The following is a 19,417-nucleotide window of genomic DNA, read 5'->3' on the forward strand; positions in this document are numbered from 1 at the left end:
CTTCTCCGGACACCTTCCAGCACCTCCAGATCTTTCTTGTAACAGAGACTTCAGAACTGGACACAGAGCTCCAGCTGTGGTCTCAGCAGAGTGGAGGAGAGGGGCAGAATCCCCTCCCTGGCCCTGCTGCCCACACTGCTCTTGCTGCAGCCCAGGCTCTGCTTGTCTCTGTGGGCTGCAAGTGTGCACTGGCAGCTCGTATTGAGCTCTGTCCTTCACTACTTCACAACTACACTCAACTTGCAGTTTCCAAGGAGAAAACCCCCAAGCCCCCAGAGCCTTTCACCTCCTATGTCTCTTTTGAAAGTCGAGAGGCGAGCATTCAGCAGCTGAGGCTGTGGCAGCCTTGGCTCCCCCCTCCCGCGCCCCAGGCTACACACCTGACCGTCACAGAGGTCAATGAGTGGAACTTTCTCCCGGCTTGCTTTGATGAGCTTGGTCTGGAATAACTTTCCATCAAAGTACATCCAGGGACAGCAGTGCTCCCAGGGGATGGGCTGGCCGCAGGCGTCGTTGGCGAAGAGAGCCATGTCCACCCCGCTCATGAACAGCGCAGACAGCTGGATCCCGCGCGGGTCCAGGTTCTCTATCTGTGCAAACACAACGGGCAGGCTGCTGACTCGTCAGGAGATGGGGACCGGGGCTGCTCCCACAGGTCACACCACTGCAGACTGCTGGCTTGGAAGGGTCTTCAAGGACCATCCGCTCCAATCTCTCCAACCCACCCTGCTTCCCACCACTCTGGCCCGGGCTCTGCCACAGGCGCCTGAGAGCCCAAGCCTGGCACAGAAACACCCGAGGCACCCCCTCACCACTGTGGCAGTTTCAGGCTGTGCCTAGAAAATTTTTCCACACACCCTGAACAGCAAGCAGTAGAATGTAAATAAATCACCATTGGGTGTCAAGAAGAAAATAATGATAAGTTCTAAACACTCCCATTGGACAGACTACTAACACAGGTGGTTTGTATAGTCTAACCTTCTCTCTTCTTTGGCTTCCTCTGCTCTGGCTGTGCTTCTGCTGGTTTCTGCTGACTGTGGCTGCATTGCTTTGTTGTGGCTAATTCTAACACATAAATCTCTGCTCTTTCTCCTCCAGCCTGCACAGAGCAGGGGAGGAGGGGACAGGGAGGGAAAAGCTGTTGCTGGCTCCCTGGCTTTGGCTGGTTGTCTTGTGCTGCTTATCAGCTGTAAGCACCTGTAGCTATTTTAACTCCTGTCTATGTTGTACATATTAATTGCATTTCATTGTAGACTGTAGTTTTGCTTGTAAAATACAGCTCCATTTGCTTCCACCTGAGCTGGTCTGGCAATTTAATGTTGAAAACACCACAATTTTCCAGGCTGTTCAGACTTCTCAGGCACAAGGGCCAATCTGACTAGAAGGAATATGTCACCCCAACGTGCCCAAGTGCCACACTCAGGAAGCCTGCTGGCCCCATCCTTCCACTTCAGAGGAGAGAAATGAAATCAAGCCTATTTTCTCAACAATGCTTGTTCTGTTATTAATTTCCAGTGTTAATTGCCAGTATTTTCATGCTTTACCTCAATTCACTATGAAGCAATCAGTAAAACATCTTAAATACGAGGCTCAAGGCTAACTTGTGGCATGTAACCATGCAAGATGCGAGCTTCAGCTGCATGAAGATCATCGATAAACATGCAGTGCAGAGGATTTCAAAGCAAGGGAAAGCTCTGAAGACACCTGCAGGAACTCAGCAGTAAAAAATGCCCTTAAAAACCCACTTCAAACTATCTTGTGCTTCTGCAGAACTCTGTGCAAAGTTTCAGGTCTGAACTCAATGTCAGCATTCAGGTTTCCTTCCCAGCTATCACACTTCCTTCCCAACTCCTTTAGAATGGCTTTTCTGTTAGCTTGGCTCAATGCCTTGCTGGTGGAGTGCCTCTTACCAATGCAGTGATGTTTACACATAGGGCAGCTCTCTTTAGGATGCAGGCTAGAGGCACAAACGCAGAGCTACGATGGTGAATGGCTGGTGGTGGAAGGAGAAAGGATTTGCTTGCAGAGAATGTATTTTTAGCTCTGGCATAAGAAAATATCACTGCAAGTGTTCTCTGCAATACTTCTGAAAATACCAGCCCTTTCCTGGGAACATTGGCAAGACCTTGGTATTAAATGTTGAAATTCAACTACATTACCTTGCTTATGCATAAGCAACCTCTAAGATCCAAAGACTATCCAGATCATGTTGCAGATCTGCAGCTGGGCTCAAGCTCAGCTGCTCTCTTTCTGGCCCACTTCAATAAAAAGAGAAGCAGGAGCTTCACACCGAGACAGTTAACAACAGCCCAGGAAACATTTCCTCTTTCAGTTCCCCTACACACACTATGCAAATGATACAAGTTACTCCTCAGGCAACAATTTACAAGGGAAACCTGAAGAACCCTGTCTGTTGAACACAAATACTGTCTGCTGCTGCCTTGCTGCAACGGAGAAGGAAAACACTCAGGGAATTCCTTTCTTAGATCTGAGACCAGCAATTTTCACAGTAGGGTTTCCTCCTCTCTGCATCAAAGCTTACAGATGAGGCAAGACTTTGCTGACTTGCAGATACCTTTGCCAAAATCTCTGCCCCTAGATGTCATTGGCTCAGTGTTGTGCTGTGAAAATGGACACTGAAGAGCAAGGGGCTGACACCCTGCTCTCCAGCCTGGCCTGCAAAACTGCCACTGCAATTTCCAACTATGCCCACAGGTACAATCACCCCATTCTGGGGTAGCTCTCATGAGGCTCTAAAAGGCTCTCCACTACACTCTGTTTAGTCCAACATTTGCTCCCTCACATGAGCTATACACATAGCTTCTGAACACACAGGATGCTCAGTCAGCTGGCCCCACGCTTCACTGAAGGCAAAGCACTTCATACAACACAGACAGCTTCTTTGGACCAGAATCTGCAGGGCTCTGAAGGACCCAGTAAGCACACAGGGCTTCCAGCACCTTGAAAAGGAGTTTCAGCAAACACCTGAATGAGTCTCCTAATGGACAGGATCTATATTTAGGCTGCTTTAAAGCAATTAGGCACAAGGAGTAGTGCTGAAAACATTTCTAATGCATGCCAGCAGCCACGTCAGCCCTGTGTGCTGCAGCACACGAGCAGTTCTGCAGGTACTCATCAGGTGTTCCATACACTTGTCATCTTCCTGTGATTCCTCACATCTTTTTCAGCAATGAGAGCAAGGACAAGTTAATGTCTTCCTGTTGGATCTTATTTATATGCTGTTGACATTCATTCTTTGGCACATGGCAGGAGGGTTTTGTTTCTTAGCTCTGCCATTACTACTGCTACCACCTGGATTCTCTCCTTGTTGCGTGACAAGTTCAAATGCATTCTGAAGTGGGTTCAGTTGGTTTCTTTTTACATTTCTTAGTAATTCTAAGGTCTGGCTTTTCACAAGCATATTGAGATGGTTTAGAGACTGAAGCTGAACTCCTTGCCAGGGTACTGCGTGCAGGAAGGCAACACAGACTCCGCTGGCTTTGGGAAAGCCCCTGTAGACTTGGCTCCAGTGACAAAATATTCCTTAGAAAAGCCTGAAATTTGTGTGAGTTCCGTTACTGTTTCTTCTGAGAAGAGCAGTGCACCTCTGCAGCGTGTGCCTGTGAACATGAACCAACCTGGCAAACAAGCACCTTCACAATCAGCTCCTTGCCAATTTCATCAGGGCAGCACCATCCCAGGCCCTGCTAGGAGCAGAACTGGGCAGCAGACTCCCCTTCACTTGAGCCCCCCCTGTACCTGAAAGACTCTCTGAAATGCCTTCTTCACCATGAGGTGGTGTGGTGAAGAGGTGATCAGCATCTCACCTCCCTTGCTATGTTGCTCATCTGTGCAGACAGGAGGTAAGAGATCACTTCCAGCTGTGCATTTCCTACACTACTGGGGCTAATACTACATGGAGAAAAGCATCTGAAATTACTTCCATTCAGCAAAATACTTGCTTAAAGAACCCAAAGGACTGTAATCTTCATAGACCTGAATAAAATATGATGAGCAAACAAAGCAAAACCCAAACCTTGTCTCTTGCACCTCAAAGGTTAGAAGAGGAAAGCAATTTCAGCATGAGCAGAGGCAGGTTGAGTGGAGAAATGCTGCTGAGTGCCAGGATGTTGCACAGATCAATAGCATGCTGCATTTGGCCTATTTGCCAGCTAAACAACTCTCTCCACTAGCCAGCAGGATTTACTTCATGGAATACTGCTGTATTTGAAAAACATCACATTTAAGATCTGAGCGTTTTTAATCCTCAGAATAATTCTGTTTCCAGTTCTGTGAGTATTAACACAACTTCCCTTATTTCCTCCTGAATTTTCCCATTCCAGATTATGCAAGTTTCTTTCCATTTCTCCACTTGGCTGCAAAAACCTTCTAGATGCTGAACCATGACAAAATACCCAGCCTGGTGTTCAAAATCAGCCACATAAGGAAAAAGCCTTTTCCTTTTTGTCTTCTTAGTAGAAGCACATGTGTTTCAAACTTCCAAGAGGGAATTGCTTAGGAACCTGTAAGCAAAGGCTGTGCAGCACAGAACATGTTTGAGATCTGAGTCACCTCTCCAAGCAGTGAAGCAGAACTGATTCTCAATCCTTGCAACGCTTCACAACACTATGTCTAATATTGTGGGAAGGCTTTTAGTGAGACAGCCACATACAAATCACTCACTACTACCAACATGGATCATCTGAGGATAAATCTCTTCATTAGGGAAGTTGCAGTTCAGAATTACCTTGAGTTCCTGCAGCTGGTCGGGTTCATACAGCTTCGGAGACAATGCTTGGGCAAGAAAAGCATCAAGCTCCTGGCGGCGAAGTATCCGAACCCCCGGCCACTGTACCATATACCTGCAGGGGAAGGTCTGCATCAACCACAGGCTTCAACAGGTACACCAAGTGGTGTTCTATGTGACCAGCAGTCACCAGAAACAACATTTCTGTTCAACAGACAGGGAAACCTCAGAGCAGCCTTCCAGGATTTGAAGGGGGCTCTGGGAGAGCAGGAGAGGGACTTTTTACAAAGGCGTGGAGTGACAGGGTGAGGAGGAGTGGCTTCTGACTGGAAGAAGCTGGATTCAAATCAGACATTAGGAAGAAATTCTTCTCCATGAGGGTGAAGAGGCACTGGAACAGGTTGCCCAGAGAAATTGTTGAGGCTCCAAGCCTGGAAGTGTTGAAAGCCAGGCTGGATGGAACCTTGAGCAGCCTGGTCTAGTGGGAGAGGGTTGGAAGTGGATGATCTTTAAGGTCTTTTCCAACCCAAACTATTCTTTGAGTCTTATGTGGCATAAAGGAACAAAGTGCATAGAGTGCATTCTAGGATTTGAATAGCTATAAAGGCTAAAACTCTAGCAAGATTTGGAGTTCAAATTTGCTTGTTCCTATGGAAGAGCTCCTGACTGTGAATCAGTTGTGCAAACCCCACTTCCAGTGAGGAAGGGGAGGATGGGCCATCAAAATAACCTTTAAAACACAAGTGGATTCTGATGCATCTAACCAAAGTTATATGAAGAGGAACGGTCTTAATGAGAAAGATTAATGATACAAGGACCTTGTGAACAGGTTTTCCAGATAAAGCATTACTCAGGAATTCTCTAGCTGGTGATTGTAATGCTCAGCATGTCTTAATGAGCACTTGCTGTGTGACATACGTCACAGGAGAGAAACTCGCTGTCCAAACGAAAGGAGGAGCTCTGCTCTGAGATACCATGTGGACTATTTTTGGGGCTATTTATTGTTATATAAGAAGAGAAAGAAGAGATTCAGTGCTCACAAGGCAAGAAAAACATTACACAGAACTAACGACTAACTGACATTTATCCCTCTGAGAAACGGCTGACAGTCTGTCACGTGCAACGTGCTAACCTGGGATTCTGCCAGCTTTCCAAGCTAGTTGGACTGGAACAATCACCTCTTCCCAACCAGGCAAGCATCTCTCCCTTCCTCACTCCATTTTCTGTATGAAAATTAAGCAGGCAACTATTTTGGACCTTGTGACTTGCTCTTTGAAGAGCTGAAGCACAGGAGTACTGCAGCTCTCGGTTGTTATTTTCACCTCAACTAGAGGAGCACTTCCAACGCAGGGAACTCGGTGCACAACCAGAACTCTGCATCTTGGTAAGCTGCTGTGCAGCTGCTCTCTCAAGAGCTCTCACGTTTGCTTTGTAAGTTAGAACACAGCCTCCAAGAGCCCAAATCTTGCTAGTAAGGTGAAGCCTGCAGTGGCTTCTTTGCAATCTAAAGGGTTTTTGTCCTTATCCCCCAGCCCTCTACTGCCTGAAGCAAGAAGCACTGAATATACAGCAAAAGAGCAAAACAACCTCCTTCTCCTGATGTTGCATACACGAATGAGCACTTTCTCTACTCACAGTTTAATACAAAGTTAAATATGTCAGAGAGGTACCAGGGCCAAGCCTTGCCTTGGCTCTGTTTTCCCCCCAGGGGACACTGACCTTAGTACACAACAGAGCACCATAAGATGAGTGGGCACGTTAGTTGGGTTGAGCATTGCTGGTGTGTCTGATCTCATGCAGGCCAAAAACGCCCTCATTCTTCGGTTCTTGTCTTCCACTGCTTTTCCCAGCCACAGCTTCTTCAGGTTGGGACAGGTCCATTCCCTGAATGCAAGTGCTTCCACCAGCTCAGGGGTCTGAGGAGACTTTCCTTTGTAAGCAGCCCATTCTTTAATGATCACTGGTGAAACTGCAGAACGGCAACAGGGCAAAGAAAACACTCCCTGTTAAAAAGCAGCCTGAAGTTCAAACTCTGCCTGCAAGAGATTCTGATCCAAAGAGCTTCCCCTTGTGACAGCTACCAGTGTCCAGTGTGACACTGCCAGACTGCTCATTAAGACTCTGAATGAGAGATCTTGCACCTGCCAGCCCTTACAAATCAAGTAAGCCAGGTGCTCGTGGGGAATGTGACATTAACCCTTTCAACTTCACATGCAACAAAGCATCACGTGGATTCTTCTAGAACAAACAGCATCATCTGAAGCTCTTTTCCCCTTAACTATCTGGATCACTGATCCAGAACCACAGTGAGAAATAAAGATATGAACACAAATATATTGCTATGGTCTTCTCAGGAAAATAGCATCCCAGGGATTTTAGTCAAATCAAGACTTAAAACTTAGAATCATAGAACAGCTTTGGTTGGAAAAGACCTTTATAATCACTGAGTCCAACCATTCTCTGAGTCTGCCCAGGCTGGGGCTAAACCATGGCCATCAGCACCACAGCTCTGCCTCTCTGAAACACCTCCAGGGACAGGGATTCTACCACCCCCCGAGGAGCCTCTTCCAGTGAAAGAGTTTCTTGTGTCCAACCTAACACTGCCCTGAAACATCTGCAGGTCATTTCCCCTCCTCCTACCAGTTATTACTGGGGAGAAGAGATTAACCCCAACCTGTTTCCCCAACCTCCTTTCTGGAAGTTGTAGACAGCCAGAAGGTCACCCCTGGACCTCCTCTTCTCCAGGATGTACAGCCCCAGGTCCCTCAGCTGCTCCTCACCAGCCCTGTTTCTCCAGACCCTTCGCCAGCCTCATTACCCTTCTCTGGCCACAGTCCAGCCCCCCCATTGTCCTTCCTGGGAGTGAGGGCCCCCAAACACAACAGAGTTTGTTTGTAGCTGTTCAGCTGTTGGCAAGGGGAGGAGGTCTCTTATGGGTGGGTTTGCTGTTGTAGGGCTTTTTGCACACAGATTTTATAAACATGACTTCACAAAAGCCTTTCCATTCACTGCACTGCTTTCTGTGGAGAGGGCAGCAGTTGTGTGCCTGCTAAGCTGCCTTGCACCCCAAGCTAAGGGGACTGTGCTCAACTTGACATTGCTGCTAAATCATCTCCTTTTGTGCTGGACCACAACCAAACAGAACACAAGTTTAAAACAAAAAGCAAAGTCAAGAGTGAGTAATGATACCTTTGGCCTTGGAATGACCCCAAATTTGACACAGCTCAAAATATGTTTGCACCCTTAACTCAGAGCCCAGTTATGCAGTGTGGAAAGATTCAAGGAGCTTGTTAGTGAAGCTTCAGGTTACAGCCTGCAGAGATTCAATTGCAGGAGCACAGATCTGCTCTTTCTGCTGGAAATCTCGGTCACAGATCCAGCAGAGCAGCACTGGTGCCAGAAGAGCCCTTACAGCTACAAAGTCTCCTTCAGCAATCAGATACCAGCCTTACAAGCAATTCTGTAGTTACTGGGGGGCAAGGGTAAGGACTGGGGTTAAAAATGGACCCTCCAGAACATACCAAAGCCCTCCTTTGCTTTTCTGGAATAACATTAGCCCAGCATTATAGCTGCAGGTTGTAGAGCTCAGGCAAGTTCTACCCAGACAGCATGTAGCAATGAACATAAATATTCTGATATATTTAGTTGGTAGCCTCACTACAAAATCATGTTCTATTTTGGTTGCTACCAGTTTTTCTATGCCACCAAGCTATGTAAGATGGCTTTAGCAGCCAGCAGAGCCACTCCATTATTGGAGCATGGCTTATCACACTGCTTTCCAGCTTTATGGCTAGGCCTGGGACAGTGGATATGAACAAATAAAATGATGGATTTTATGTAGGCTTTCAAAGACTGAACTTGTTTAGGTCTCAGAAGCAAGGGACCACTTGCAAACAGTAAGTGTGAAGCTACTATGCAGAAGAGTTTAATCTGTGTTAGCAGTGAAAAAGACCCAGGCTGGTGACAATTGTTTTGGAGTTCTTCCTTCCTTTCCTTCAACTTCCTTTTGCCAGTGGAAGTGAACACTCTGTTGTTCAGTCTGGATGCCCAAGCAGATACAAACTGTGTGCACATAGCACTGAAGCCCCCTCAGACGACCACCTCCTCAACTCCTGTAACAGCAGAGAGGAGCACAGGGACAGAGCTGTACAGAACACGAACCTCTCAGTACTGTTTCTTTCCCCTGTGAAGACCTCAGGCTTAGAAGGGAGTATTTTATGTCTATTTTCCAACTGCAATCTTGTTTTTCAACATTCAGGCCTGGTTCAAGGCTTTAATCTGAGGATGACAACTTCCACAACCCTATGAGGTTGAGGCCATAGGAAGAGTGCCACAGTTTGCTCCCTGTAGAGGTCACAGTGGAGATGCAGCCTCGCTTCAAAACACTGCACAGCAGTGGTTATTTTGGGAAAGTTACCCATGCCTCTTGCAGAAAGCTTTAATAAGAAGCCACTGTGAATGATGAGGAAGAGGAATTGAAGCTGTATCAGTTGACAAGGAACTGCAGCACCGTTCACCTAAATTTAGCATTTAACTTAACAGATGAATCGAGGGCTTGTCCACAGCCACTTCTTTCTCCAGGGCATTTCCTACACCTTTGACAACTCTGTGCTGGGCCTGCTGCCAAAAGCAGCCTTCCTCAGCTGCTGAGGATCTCTGTCCTCAGAGGAAGGTTTCGTGCTTTCCTCCCAGGACTTCCACTTGGAGATAAGCATTGTCTACCCTGAAGCCTGCAGCAGCTACAGCAAGCCTGATCAGTGCGCTCAGCTACAGTGCTGCTCACGCTGAACTTCCACCTGCTGCTCATCACTAGACCTAGGTACTCAAAGCAGTCCCAGCAACTGGACATCTGCTTTGATCATCACCCTCACCACACTTTCAGGTCAGTCCAAGTAACAAGGGTCAGCATCAATCTGCACTAGGCTAACCTGCTGATAAGGCGGCTGCTGTTCCAGGCTCCTGGTCACAGCCCCCTGTAAGCTCAAGCTGCCTGCTGGAGCCCCTGTTGCTAACCACAACTCAGGTGGGCTTGGTAATCTCTTTGCAGTTCATTCTTTGTGAGCTGAAGGTGAGGTGTGAGGTACCTCAGTGCCAGCAGAAGATGAGCTAACTAATGCAGATTAATCAAGCCTGACTTTTAACCTTATAATCTTCACTGACAGCACAGCTTGAGCTAAGCACGCCTGATTGTGCAGAAGGGCAGCTGCCCAAGATACAGCTTCCCTTTTGGCAGGAGCAGCATCAGCTGAGGCCAGCCTTGATGGGGAACAGTCCATCACAAGGTGCTCAGGCTTAAAATAACAAAGCTTTGGATCCAAGCAGCAGTTCCAACAGCTTGTACAAGCCTGTGTTTCTCCATCGAGTGGCAAGGGCAGATGGCTTCTTCTACACATGGATTTATCAGAAGATGGGAAGTAGCCTGTCTCAGAGCTTGAGAAGGGAGAGTCAGACCCTCTGTTCCCCTCTCCTCAGAAGGAAAGGCAGGGGAGATGGTGCTGTGCCCTTGGCAGCAAAAGCACAATCAAGAACTGTGTGATTTAAGCTTTCCATATCCTCTGGGAGCAGACATGATGACATGTACAGCAAAGGCATTACTTAGACAATTACCATTGAAGAACCTCACCCACTACTGCCTCCGATGGATCTGCTGCTTTTTATTGGCTTTTCAACTACACTGAAACAATCATGATTTACAAGACAGGAAGCCATCCATCTTAGGAAAGACTCATTATCCTGCTGTCTATATATTTAGCAGTAATACTGATGTGTCAGCTACTTCTGTGTTTTTCACAGCCACATGCAATACACTTGCAAATGATTCCTGCGGAGTTATTGTGGTGGCAGGGCTCTGGGCTGTAGGACAAAGACAACAACGTTTCTGCTCTGAGTGTATTCCTTATCTCTCCACAGAGATCTTAAGGGCCAACATACATTTCTTCAGAAAGGAATTCTTTTCATGTCCCTTAATTCTTGTCTTTTCCTCTTGATTATCTTCATTACACAACTGATTTTTTGGCTGCATGTTAGGAAGAAATTCTTCCCAGCAAGAGAGACTGGCCACTGGAATGTGCTGCCCAGGGAGGTGGGGGAGTCACCATCACTGGAAGTGTTTAAGAAGAGCCTGGATGAGGCACTTGGTGCCATGGTTTAGGTGATCAGGTGGTGTTGGCGATAGGTTGGACTCGATCTCGAAGGTCTTTTCCAACCTGATTCATTCCATTCTATTCTATTGAGGACAAGAAGAAATTTCAGGCACTGAAGGAGAATCAGCCTGCCCAGTGTGACCAATCAATCTGAGAAATTGCCATTTCATACACTATTCTCTCTTTCTGTCTTGCACAGCCTGCCCAGCTCTTGCTGCTTTGTAAGAGCAGTGACCAAAATCACTGCTCAGCAACACAGCCCTCTTAAAGCAAATGCTTGCCTCTTAGCCCCAATCCCTCCTTACTAGCAGTGTTAGCAGCTAACATCTGGGCAGACATCCAAACATTTTTTTTGTAGTTAAGAGCATGGTCAGTCCCAAGATAGAAGTAGGTCAGTAGCTGGATGTGTCCTGTAGCAAGATTTGCTGCAGCTCCCATAACTAAACCAAGTCAGCAGTAGTGTTCTTAGCCTCCACGAAGAGCAAATCTCTGAGAAGCAGCATAGATGAGGAGAAAATTGAGATTCTATACATTTTCCTAGCAGCCTCCAGAGAAAATCCCAGGTTTACAAGATAAAAACATTCTGAGGACTGAAGCAGACCCTCAGCTCTCAGCTGCTTCACCACTACAAACACTGTAGTACAATTTTAAGGGCAGAAGTCTAATGAGGATAAATGACACCACTCTTTCAATCCTGAAATAACCCTGTGACCTGAAATACTTCCTACACTGTGTGAGCCTAAAGAACTCAGTTTCTGACAATGCATGTGCTGAGGCATTACTCAGGCAGGGAAAATACATTCCCACAGAAGAACTCAGCAAGATGAAGTTTTTCAAGCATTACTGGAAGCTGATCAACTCCAGCACAAAGGGACAAACCCCTTTCACAATTAAAAATGGAAGGAGAATAGGGAATGAACAGCAAGTTTACAACTGATTCTCCTTTTTCTCCCAGGGAGCCTGTGAATGGTGCTTTCAGAGCCTCCAAACTGCTGATTCTCAGTCTACTGACAGCAGACTGCCATATATAAATACTTGTGCTGCTGCTGCCATTCAGTTAATGCTTCAGCATTCCTTTAACCTTTACGAGATGCTACTGTAAAGTTCAATCACTGCCTTGCCTGCATTTCATTACAAGAAAAACTCTAGAATGAGGAGGTTGAATTTTCTGGAATGACAGCAATTCCTGGAAGCAGAGGACTTGAAGAGACAGCTTCCAGATTAATAGGAAGATTAACATTCTTCCCTCTGAGCAAGAGGATCTTTCAACCAGACTGTCTGCAGGAGTTCAGTCTGCCTGCACCCAGCTTTGGCTCCGACGTAACAGCTGACTCCTGGCAGTTGTAAACCAGTAAAGACACTGCAGCACACGCTTGGGCAAGCAGGCTAAGTTAAGAGAAGCACCTCTCCTGGGTTAAGAGTATATAAATTGTGATTTAGGGACATCTCTCTCCCCCCTCATCAAGTTCTGCCACATGCTCTGAAGCTGCCATCACAAAGTGCCGTTACTCGCTGCGAGCTGGACAGCAGCTGCAGCGCACGTTTGAACCCCCACAGCCCAGGGCTCGCTCAGAAATGGTGTCAGTTATAGCTCTGACACCACTCCAGCCAACAGTATTTCCAATTCACATCCTTTTTCTATTATCCACAGGGTCAAGTAAGCCCCAGATCCCTCCAGCCTTAGCCACACCGGGGAAACCTCAGCAGCTCTTCCCATTGGACTCCCAGCACGGATGGGCACGGAAGCAGCGGCGAGGGAAGGCAAAGCCGGGGCGGGTTCTGCAAGCACTCACATTCTGGGGGCAGCCTGTTCTTTCTGAAGGCAAGCCTTTCAGTTTTCTTCCTGCTTTCTGCCAGGCTGAAGAGGACTCCGTAAACATACTGACGAACTGGCCTGTAGAGGAGAGCAGCAGGAGGCAGGTCTTTGTTGGCTTCATCTTCTATAGACACGGCGATCTTGATTTCGCCCTTGGCAGGAGAGAAAGCAGAAAGAGAGGCAGGTTACAGCCAGCAAAAGGCATTTGCCTGTGCATGGTAACTCCAGCTAGCTCTAATATTAACCTCAGCCAGTTAAGAGAAACCTGCCTCAGTAGTAAAGTGATCTCAGGTAGGTGGAAGTAATGCTGCAGAGGATTACCCTACAATCCACTTGCTTTCCACCAGTAAGCCTCCAGGCTCTGATGATCCCTGTGGCTTTCCTCTTTCCCTTCTCCATCACACACCTTTTTTTTTCCCCCCCTGTCTGGACTACCTGCAGGTGAGGGTTACCTAAATATTACTGTTCAAATATGGATACTAGGAAGAGTGAATTGGCACACATGGAAATACAGCAGTGTGCTTGTAGGCAGCCAGAGCACATGTGAAGCTGCCCTAGACTGCAGCCAGTTCAATTAGGAAGCATCCATGTTGCCTAAAACCACCACCCTGATTTTTTGGGGCAAAGATCTGAGACAGCACTGGGGACAGGCTGTAAAAAACACACCACTGTGTGACCACACAGCTGGTCAAAAACTCCTAACTGGGAGCGCTCTTAACAAGGTTGAGCTGCAATGTATCAAACTGAAGACATAGTTTATATTTCATACACATTTAAGGCTTTCTCAGTGAAAAGGAGGAAAGAGCCTTCCACCACTCCCTCTCAGAACAGCAGCAACATTCTATCTTTCTGTCTCTGCACCCCACCCTGTTAAGATTGCCTTTGAAGATGGCCAACTTCCCTGCACTGCTCCCAGGTATCAGCTTGGATTTGCAACGCTGACAACCAAGTGCTTCACTTTGCTACCTTCACTTGGACCCCCATCCACTGCAGCTCCCCCAGTAATGAATGCTGTGGGTGACACCTTGGAGTGATGACATGGGGACACTGCCAGGTTTAACTCAGGGACTGCTGCTGTAGGCATGAGCCACGTCTAACAGGGCTCTGCGGCACGGCCTGGAACACTCCTCCTGCGTCCATCTCTGCAGGATGCTGTCACTCAACAAGAAGACACCAGTCAGAGTACACATGGTGGCCCAGAGGTGCCTCTGCATGCTCCTTCAGAAGCACTTCAAAGAATGGAGAAAAAGCCCACTCAGGTAGGGCTGATTTCTTTCTGCAGCCATCTCCAGATGGACTTGACAGGGAATTCTCCCCCTCTGCTCTGCTGAAGCCCCACCACTGCATCCAGTTCTGGTGTCTGCATAGCAAGAGGGACACAGAGCTGCTGGAGAGAACCCAGAGGAGGCCACAAAGATGATTCAAGGGCTGGAGCACCTCTGCCATGAGGACAGGCTGAGGGAGCTGGGGGTGTACAGCCTGGAAAAACAAAGGCTCTGAGGGGACATCAGAGCTGCCCTCAAATACCTGAAGGGATCCTACAGGAAGGACTTCATACGAGAGTGTCCACTGATAGGACAAAGGGAAATGGACTTCATCTGAAAGGGAATAGGTTTAGATTGATCTTAGGAAGAAATTCTTCACTACAAGGGTGCCAAGACTCTGGAACAGCTGTGGATGCCCCCTCTCTGGAGATGTTCAAGACTAGGGTGGATGAGGCCTTGAGCAACCTGGGCCCGTCGAGAGGCATCCCTGCCCATGGCAGGGGGGCTGCTGGGTTAGAGGATCTCTAAGTTCTCTTCCAGCCTAAGCCATTCTATGATTCTGTGACTTTCCTTTCCTGTTGTTAGAGGGTTTCTCAAATGCAGACATCTAAAGCATTTCCTCCCACTGTGAAGTGTGATACAGCAAGTTGGGCAGGAATACTGAGCTGCTTGAAGCTAGAAAGGTTCTACAGGGGGACCTGGCCAGGCTGCATAGATGGGCAGAGGTGATGTTCAACAAGGGCAAGTGCTAGGTCCTACACCTGGGTCACAACAACCCCATGGACACTCCAGGCTTGGGGGATGAGTGGCTGGAAAGATGCCTAACAGAACAGGACCTGGGAGCGCTGCCTGACAGCGACTGAACATGAGCCAGGGTGTGCCCAGGTGGCCTAGAAAGCCACCAGCAGCCTGCTCTGGATTAGGAATAGTGTGGCCAGCAGGAGTAAGGCAGTGATGTCCCCCCTGGACACAGCACAGCTGCAGCCACACCTTGAACACTGGATTCAGTTCTGGGGCCCTCACTCCAAGAAGGACATTGAGGAGCAGGAGCAAGTCCAGAGAAGGGCAACAAAGCTGGGGAAGGGTCTGGAGAACAGAGCTGGGGAGGAGCAGCTGAGGGAGCTGGGGGTGTTCAGTGTGAAGAGAAGGCTGAGGGGAGACCTCTTTGACCCTCTCCATGAGGTCTGTGGTGACAGGTTGGACTTGATGATCTTTGAGGTCTCTTCCAGCCTTGGTGATTCTGTGTGTGATGACAGCTGAAAAGTTCTGGCAGTCAGGTGAAGCCCCTGGAGACTGAAGGGACACATCCCACCACGTTAAGAAAGGTAGAAAGGAGGATCCTGTGAGCTACCAACCTGTCAGCCCCACCCCTGTGCCTGGGAAGATCATGGAGCAGATCCTCCTGGAAGCTCTGCTAAGGCACATGGAGGACAGGGACTGGAGACAGCCAGGATGGCTTCAGCAGGAGCAGGTCCTGCCTGTGCAATCCAGGGGCTTCCTACCATGGGGTGACTACATCAGTGACAACGAATGCCCTACAGATGTCATCTGTCTGGCCTTCTGCAAGGCCTCTGACAGTCCCCCACAGCATCCTTCTGATTGGACAGATGGGTGGAGAGTTGGATTTGCTGGGTGGACTGTTCAGTGGACAAGGAATTGGCTGGATGGTGGCATCCAGAGGGTAGTGGTCAACAGCTCAGTGTCCTCATAAAGATAGGTGACAAGTGGTGTCCCTCAGGGGTCTGTCCTGGGAGCTGTACTGCTCAGTATCTTCACCAATGCTACAGACAGGGGGCCTGAGGCACCATCAGCAAGACTGCAGATGACACCAAGCTGAGAGGTGCTGTTGATACACCAAAAGGACAGGATGGCATCTGGAGGGACCTGGACAAGCTGGAGAGGTGGGGCCAGGTGAACGCCATGAGGTTCAACAAGAGCAAGTGCAGGGTCCAGCACATGGGTTAGGACAATCCTCATCATCAGTACAGGCTGGGGGAGGAGGTGATGGAGAGCAGTCCTGTGGAAGAGGATCTGGGGGTGCTGGTGGGTGAGAAGCTGGACAGGAGCCAGCAATGGGCACTGGCAGCCCAGAGGGCAAATGGCATCAAAAGAAGTGTGGCCAGAAGATCAAGAGAGGTGACTGCCCCCCTGCTCTGCTGAGACCTCACCCAGAGTACTGTGTCCAGTTCTGGTGCCTCCAATTCAAGAAGGACATGGAGCTGCTGGAGTGAATCCTGACGAGGCCATGAAGATGCACAGAGGGCTGGAGAACCTCTCCTACGGAGACAGGCTGAGAGAGTTGGGGCTGTTCAGCCTGGAGAAGAAAAGGCTCCAGGGAGATTTTAGTGCAGCCTTCTAGTACCTGAAGGGACTCCAGGAGAAGTGGGGAGGGACTTTTGACAAGGGCTGGGAGTGACAGGAAGAGGGACAATGGCTTTGAGCTGGGAGAGGGGAGATTGAGACTGGAGATGAGAAAGAAATTCTTTCCAATGAGGGTGGAGAGACACTGGCACAGGTTGTAGACACCTCATCCCTGGAAGTGCTCAAGACCAGGCTGGATGAGGCTTTGAGCAACCTGGGCTAGTGGGAGGTGTCCCTGCCTGTGGCAGAGGGCCCTGGAACTAGAAAAATAGAAGATCTTTAGGGTCCCTTCCAAGTCCAGCCCTTCTGTAATTCTATGATCTCCAATGTCTCTTCCAACCTGAATGATTCCATGACTCTATGATTACACATCAATTGGTGTTTCAACATACTCATGTATTTGGCTCTGCAGGTTGTGAAGAGAGCCAGCCCATCAATGGGCTTCACCCCTTCTGATTCTTCTCCACTTTCCTTTTTATGGATTCCAGACCTCCACCTCCAGTTCTCTGTCCTGAGATGGATTTTTAAGACAAATCCCAGTTGAGAGGAGTGTGGACAGTGCTGTTTTACTGGATGTTAACAGGCTTGAGGTTTGTACTAAGTGCTCTGGACACTGAAGAGGGAAGGAAGAAGACTGAAGTTGTCTCATTTGGGGACTGATCTCTTTGCACTTGGAAGGAACAAACTTAATGTCTTTGGAGAGTAGATGAAGTCTAATCCAGCTGTGCAGGAACACCACTGCTCTGGCTCCTTCCTGGCTCTGCACAAAGCACACTTCAGCAGCTTCCAGACACACTAAGGCAGGCTGTAATTGCTTCTCCCTGTGAGAGGCTCCCTCACTGCTTTCTAAGGTGTCCTCATGTGGCCATTTGGGTAATTTGTTTTTACTGGACACCCTGAGCAGACCCTAAGCTGTGTGAAAATGTTTGCAGCTTACCTGGCACCTGAAAGTAAATTAAAGCTGGAGGCACACAGAATAGCCAATTCCCTTCCCCCTCCCCCAGAAAAGCCATTGGAGATGTTCTGCCAAACTACAAACCACCACCAACTGAGAACATCTCTGGAATGACATTTTAGGATTAGACAAAGGAGATTTCTTCCAGCTACTATGCCTCCACCAGGGCTAGCTACCAGGGATGGGAGGGAGCAGACTGTGAGGGGAAAACAATCTAAGTATTTTTGAACTCTGAAAATAGCAAAGCCTTGGCACAGGCACCAAAGCACACAGGCAGGAGTTTTCAGATGGACTCTATATAAAACACAGACACAGATGCACAGCTATAAAAATATCTCCATCCAGGCAGGAAAAAGGATTCCTTTTGTAAGTAAACACTTCACATTCAGAATCACCTCAGATTTACTGCAACAGTCACCAGCCCAGATCAGTGCTTAGGAAACAGGGGGAAATATTGGCAGAAGCACTAAAATGACCCAAAGCCTCCAAGCAGGAAGAGGGCTGTGAATCTGTGCGCTCCTTTGGCCGGTGTAATTCTCCCTCCAGAATCATTAGTGCACAGAAGAGAACTTGCAATTGCCATACCTTGGTTAGAACATGAAAGATGTAAGGATACATTAACCCCTTCTTGTGCCTGTGTTCTGCCACTCTTAATACTTCAGGTGCTACAGGAGGTAATGGAGGGGTAGTAATATCCATGTGGTTTCTGGTGGGCATTGACAACAGGCATGGGATCTGTGGATTACTGCTTTGATTCCCTTTGACGTCAGCTGCCTGGCTTCCCGAAGAAGCACTAGAGGAACCTTCTACCTGTAACAGAACACACAAAATACAGAGGTTTTCAGTGCATGTGGAAACAGACCAGGAGATCAGCCAAGAGAAACAGCCCTTTCCTTCTTCACCTACCATTTAAATAGCACATCTTCACCTACGTGCCCAGCAGAACCAGGGCAGTGACTGGCCCCTGGACTGGGCCATGGTGAGGCCACACCTCAAGTACTGAGGTCAGTTCCAGACCCCTCACTCCACGGACACTGAGGGGCTGGAGCAGCCAAACAAAGGTGGTGAAGGGTCTGGAGAACAGGGCTGGTGAGGAGCAGCTGAGGGACCTGGGGGTGTTTAGTCTGGAGAAGAAGAGGCTGAGGGGAGACCTCATTACCTAACAGGAGACTGAAAGCAGACAGAGGTTGCTCTCTCCTCTCCAGTAAGAAGTGACAGGATGTGAGGAAATGGCCACAGGTTGTACCAGGGGAGGTTTAGGCTGGACATCAGAAGGAACTTCTTCATTGAAAGGGTTCTCAAATACTAAAAGAGGCTACCCAGGGGGGTGGTTGAATCCCCATCCCTGGAGATGTTTCCCAGGGGCAGAGCTGTGGTGCTGAGGGCCATGGTTTAGCCCCAGCCTTAGCAGAGTTAGGGAACTGTTGGACTGGATGAGCTTAAAGGGATCTTTCCAAGCCAAATGATTCAGTGATTCTCTAAGCTGCACTTACAATACATGATCCAAAGCTGGCTTTGAGTGGAAAATGGAAACTTTTCAGCCAAAGTTTGCATTCCAAGCTCACAAGTAAGATGTGACCCAAAGATTCTGTTTTATAGCTGGAAGTCCAGACTCTATGTCATTTACAAAGTGAAAGTACACAGAACAAAGGGTTAAAAGCTGTGAAGGAGAACACTTCTAACACAGTCTGGGATGTTGTGATGAACAGCTGAGCTCTAATCAAACTCTATTATATTATCAAATATGGCTTTATCAGTTTAAAGATTTTTGTCCTTGTCTTCTATTACCCAAACATCTAAAGGTGAGTGACAGTGGACCACAATGGGAGTTTGCAGATCTGCCAGTTCCTGGGGGCACAGAGGGAAGATGGCCAAACTCCCCCACCCATCTGCAATGCTTGCCCTGTTGGAATGACAAGGTTCCTCCTGGATCTGCTCCAGCCATGCTCAGACACCTGAGCAACTATCACAGGTTGGTTTTTCCTTTGGCAGTATACATCCCCCCCAGATGAGATGAGCTTACCTTTGTCTTGTATAATCATGCCATGAGACAACTATGAGCATGGAACTTTGACAATTAAGTCAGGTTGAGAGAAGTGTCAAGACTGCTGCTACCTGCCTGATCTCTGC

The 19,417-nt window shown here is 48.1% G+C and overlaps 1 protein-coding gene across 3 annotated transcripts in view; it reads right to left on the reverse strand.

Annotated features, from left to right (window-relative positions):
• Positions 1 to 19,417, reverse strand: part of FAM120A (family with sequence similarity 120A) — a 60,038-nt gene that overhangs the window by 12,337 nt on the left and 28,284 nt on the right. For all 3 annotated transcript variants that reach the window (XM_054162093.1, XM_054162085.1, XM_054162102.1), the window contains exons 9-13: positions 17,873 to 18,097; positions 12,684 to 12,858; positions 6,467 to 6,716; positions 4,748 to 4,862; positions 381 to 590 (exon numbers count right to left, since the gene is read on the reverse strand). In XM_054162093.1, coding sequence (XP_054018068.1) covers positions 381 to 590; positions 4,748 to 4,862; positions 6,467 to 6,716; positions 12,684 to 12,858; positions 17,873 to 18,097 — 975 coding nt within the window. The remainder of the gene's footprint in view (positions 1 to 380; positions 591 to 4,747; positions 4,863 to 6,466; positions 6,717 to 12,683; positions 12,859 to 17,872; positions 18,098 to 19,417) is intronic.

Source organism: Dryobates pubescens, chromosome 1 (genome assembly GCF_014839835.1).
Source record: "Dryobates pubescens isolate bDryPub1 chromosome 1, bDryPub1.pri, whole genome shotgun sequence".
Taxonomy (NCBI): Eukaryota; Metazoa; Chordata; class Aves; order Piciformes; family Picidae; genus Dryobates; species Dryobates pubescens.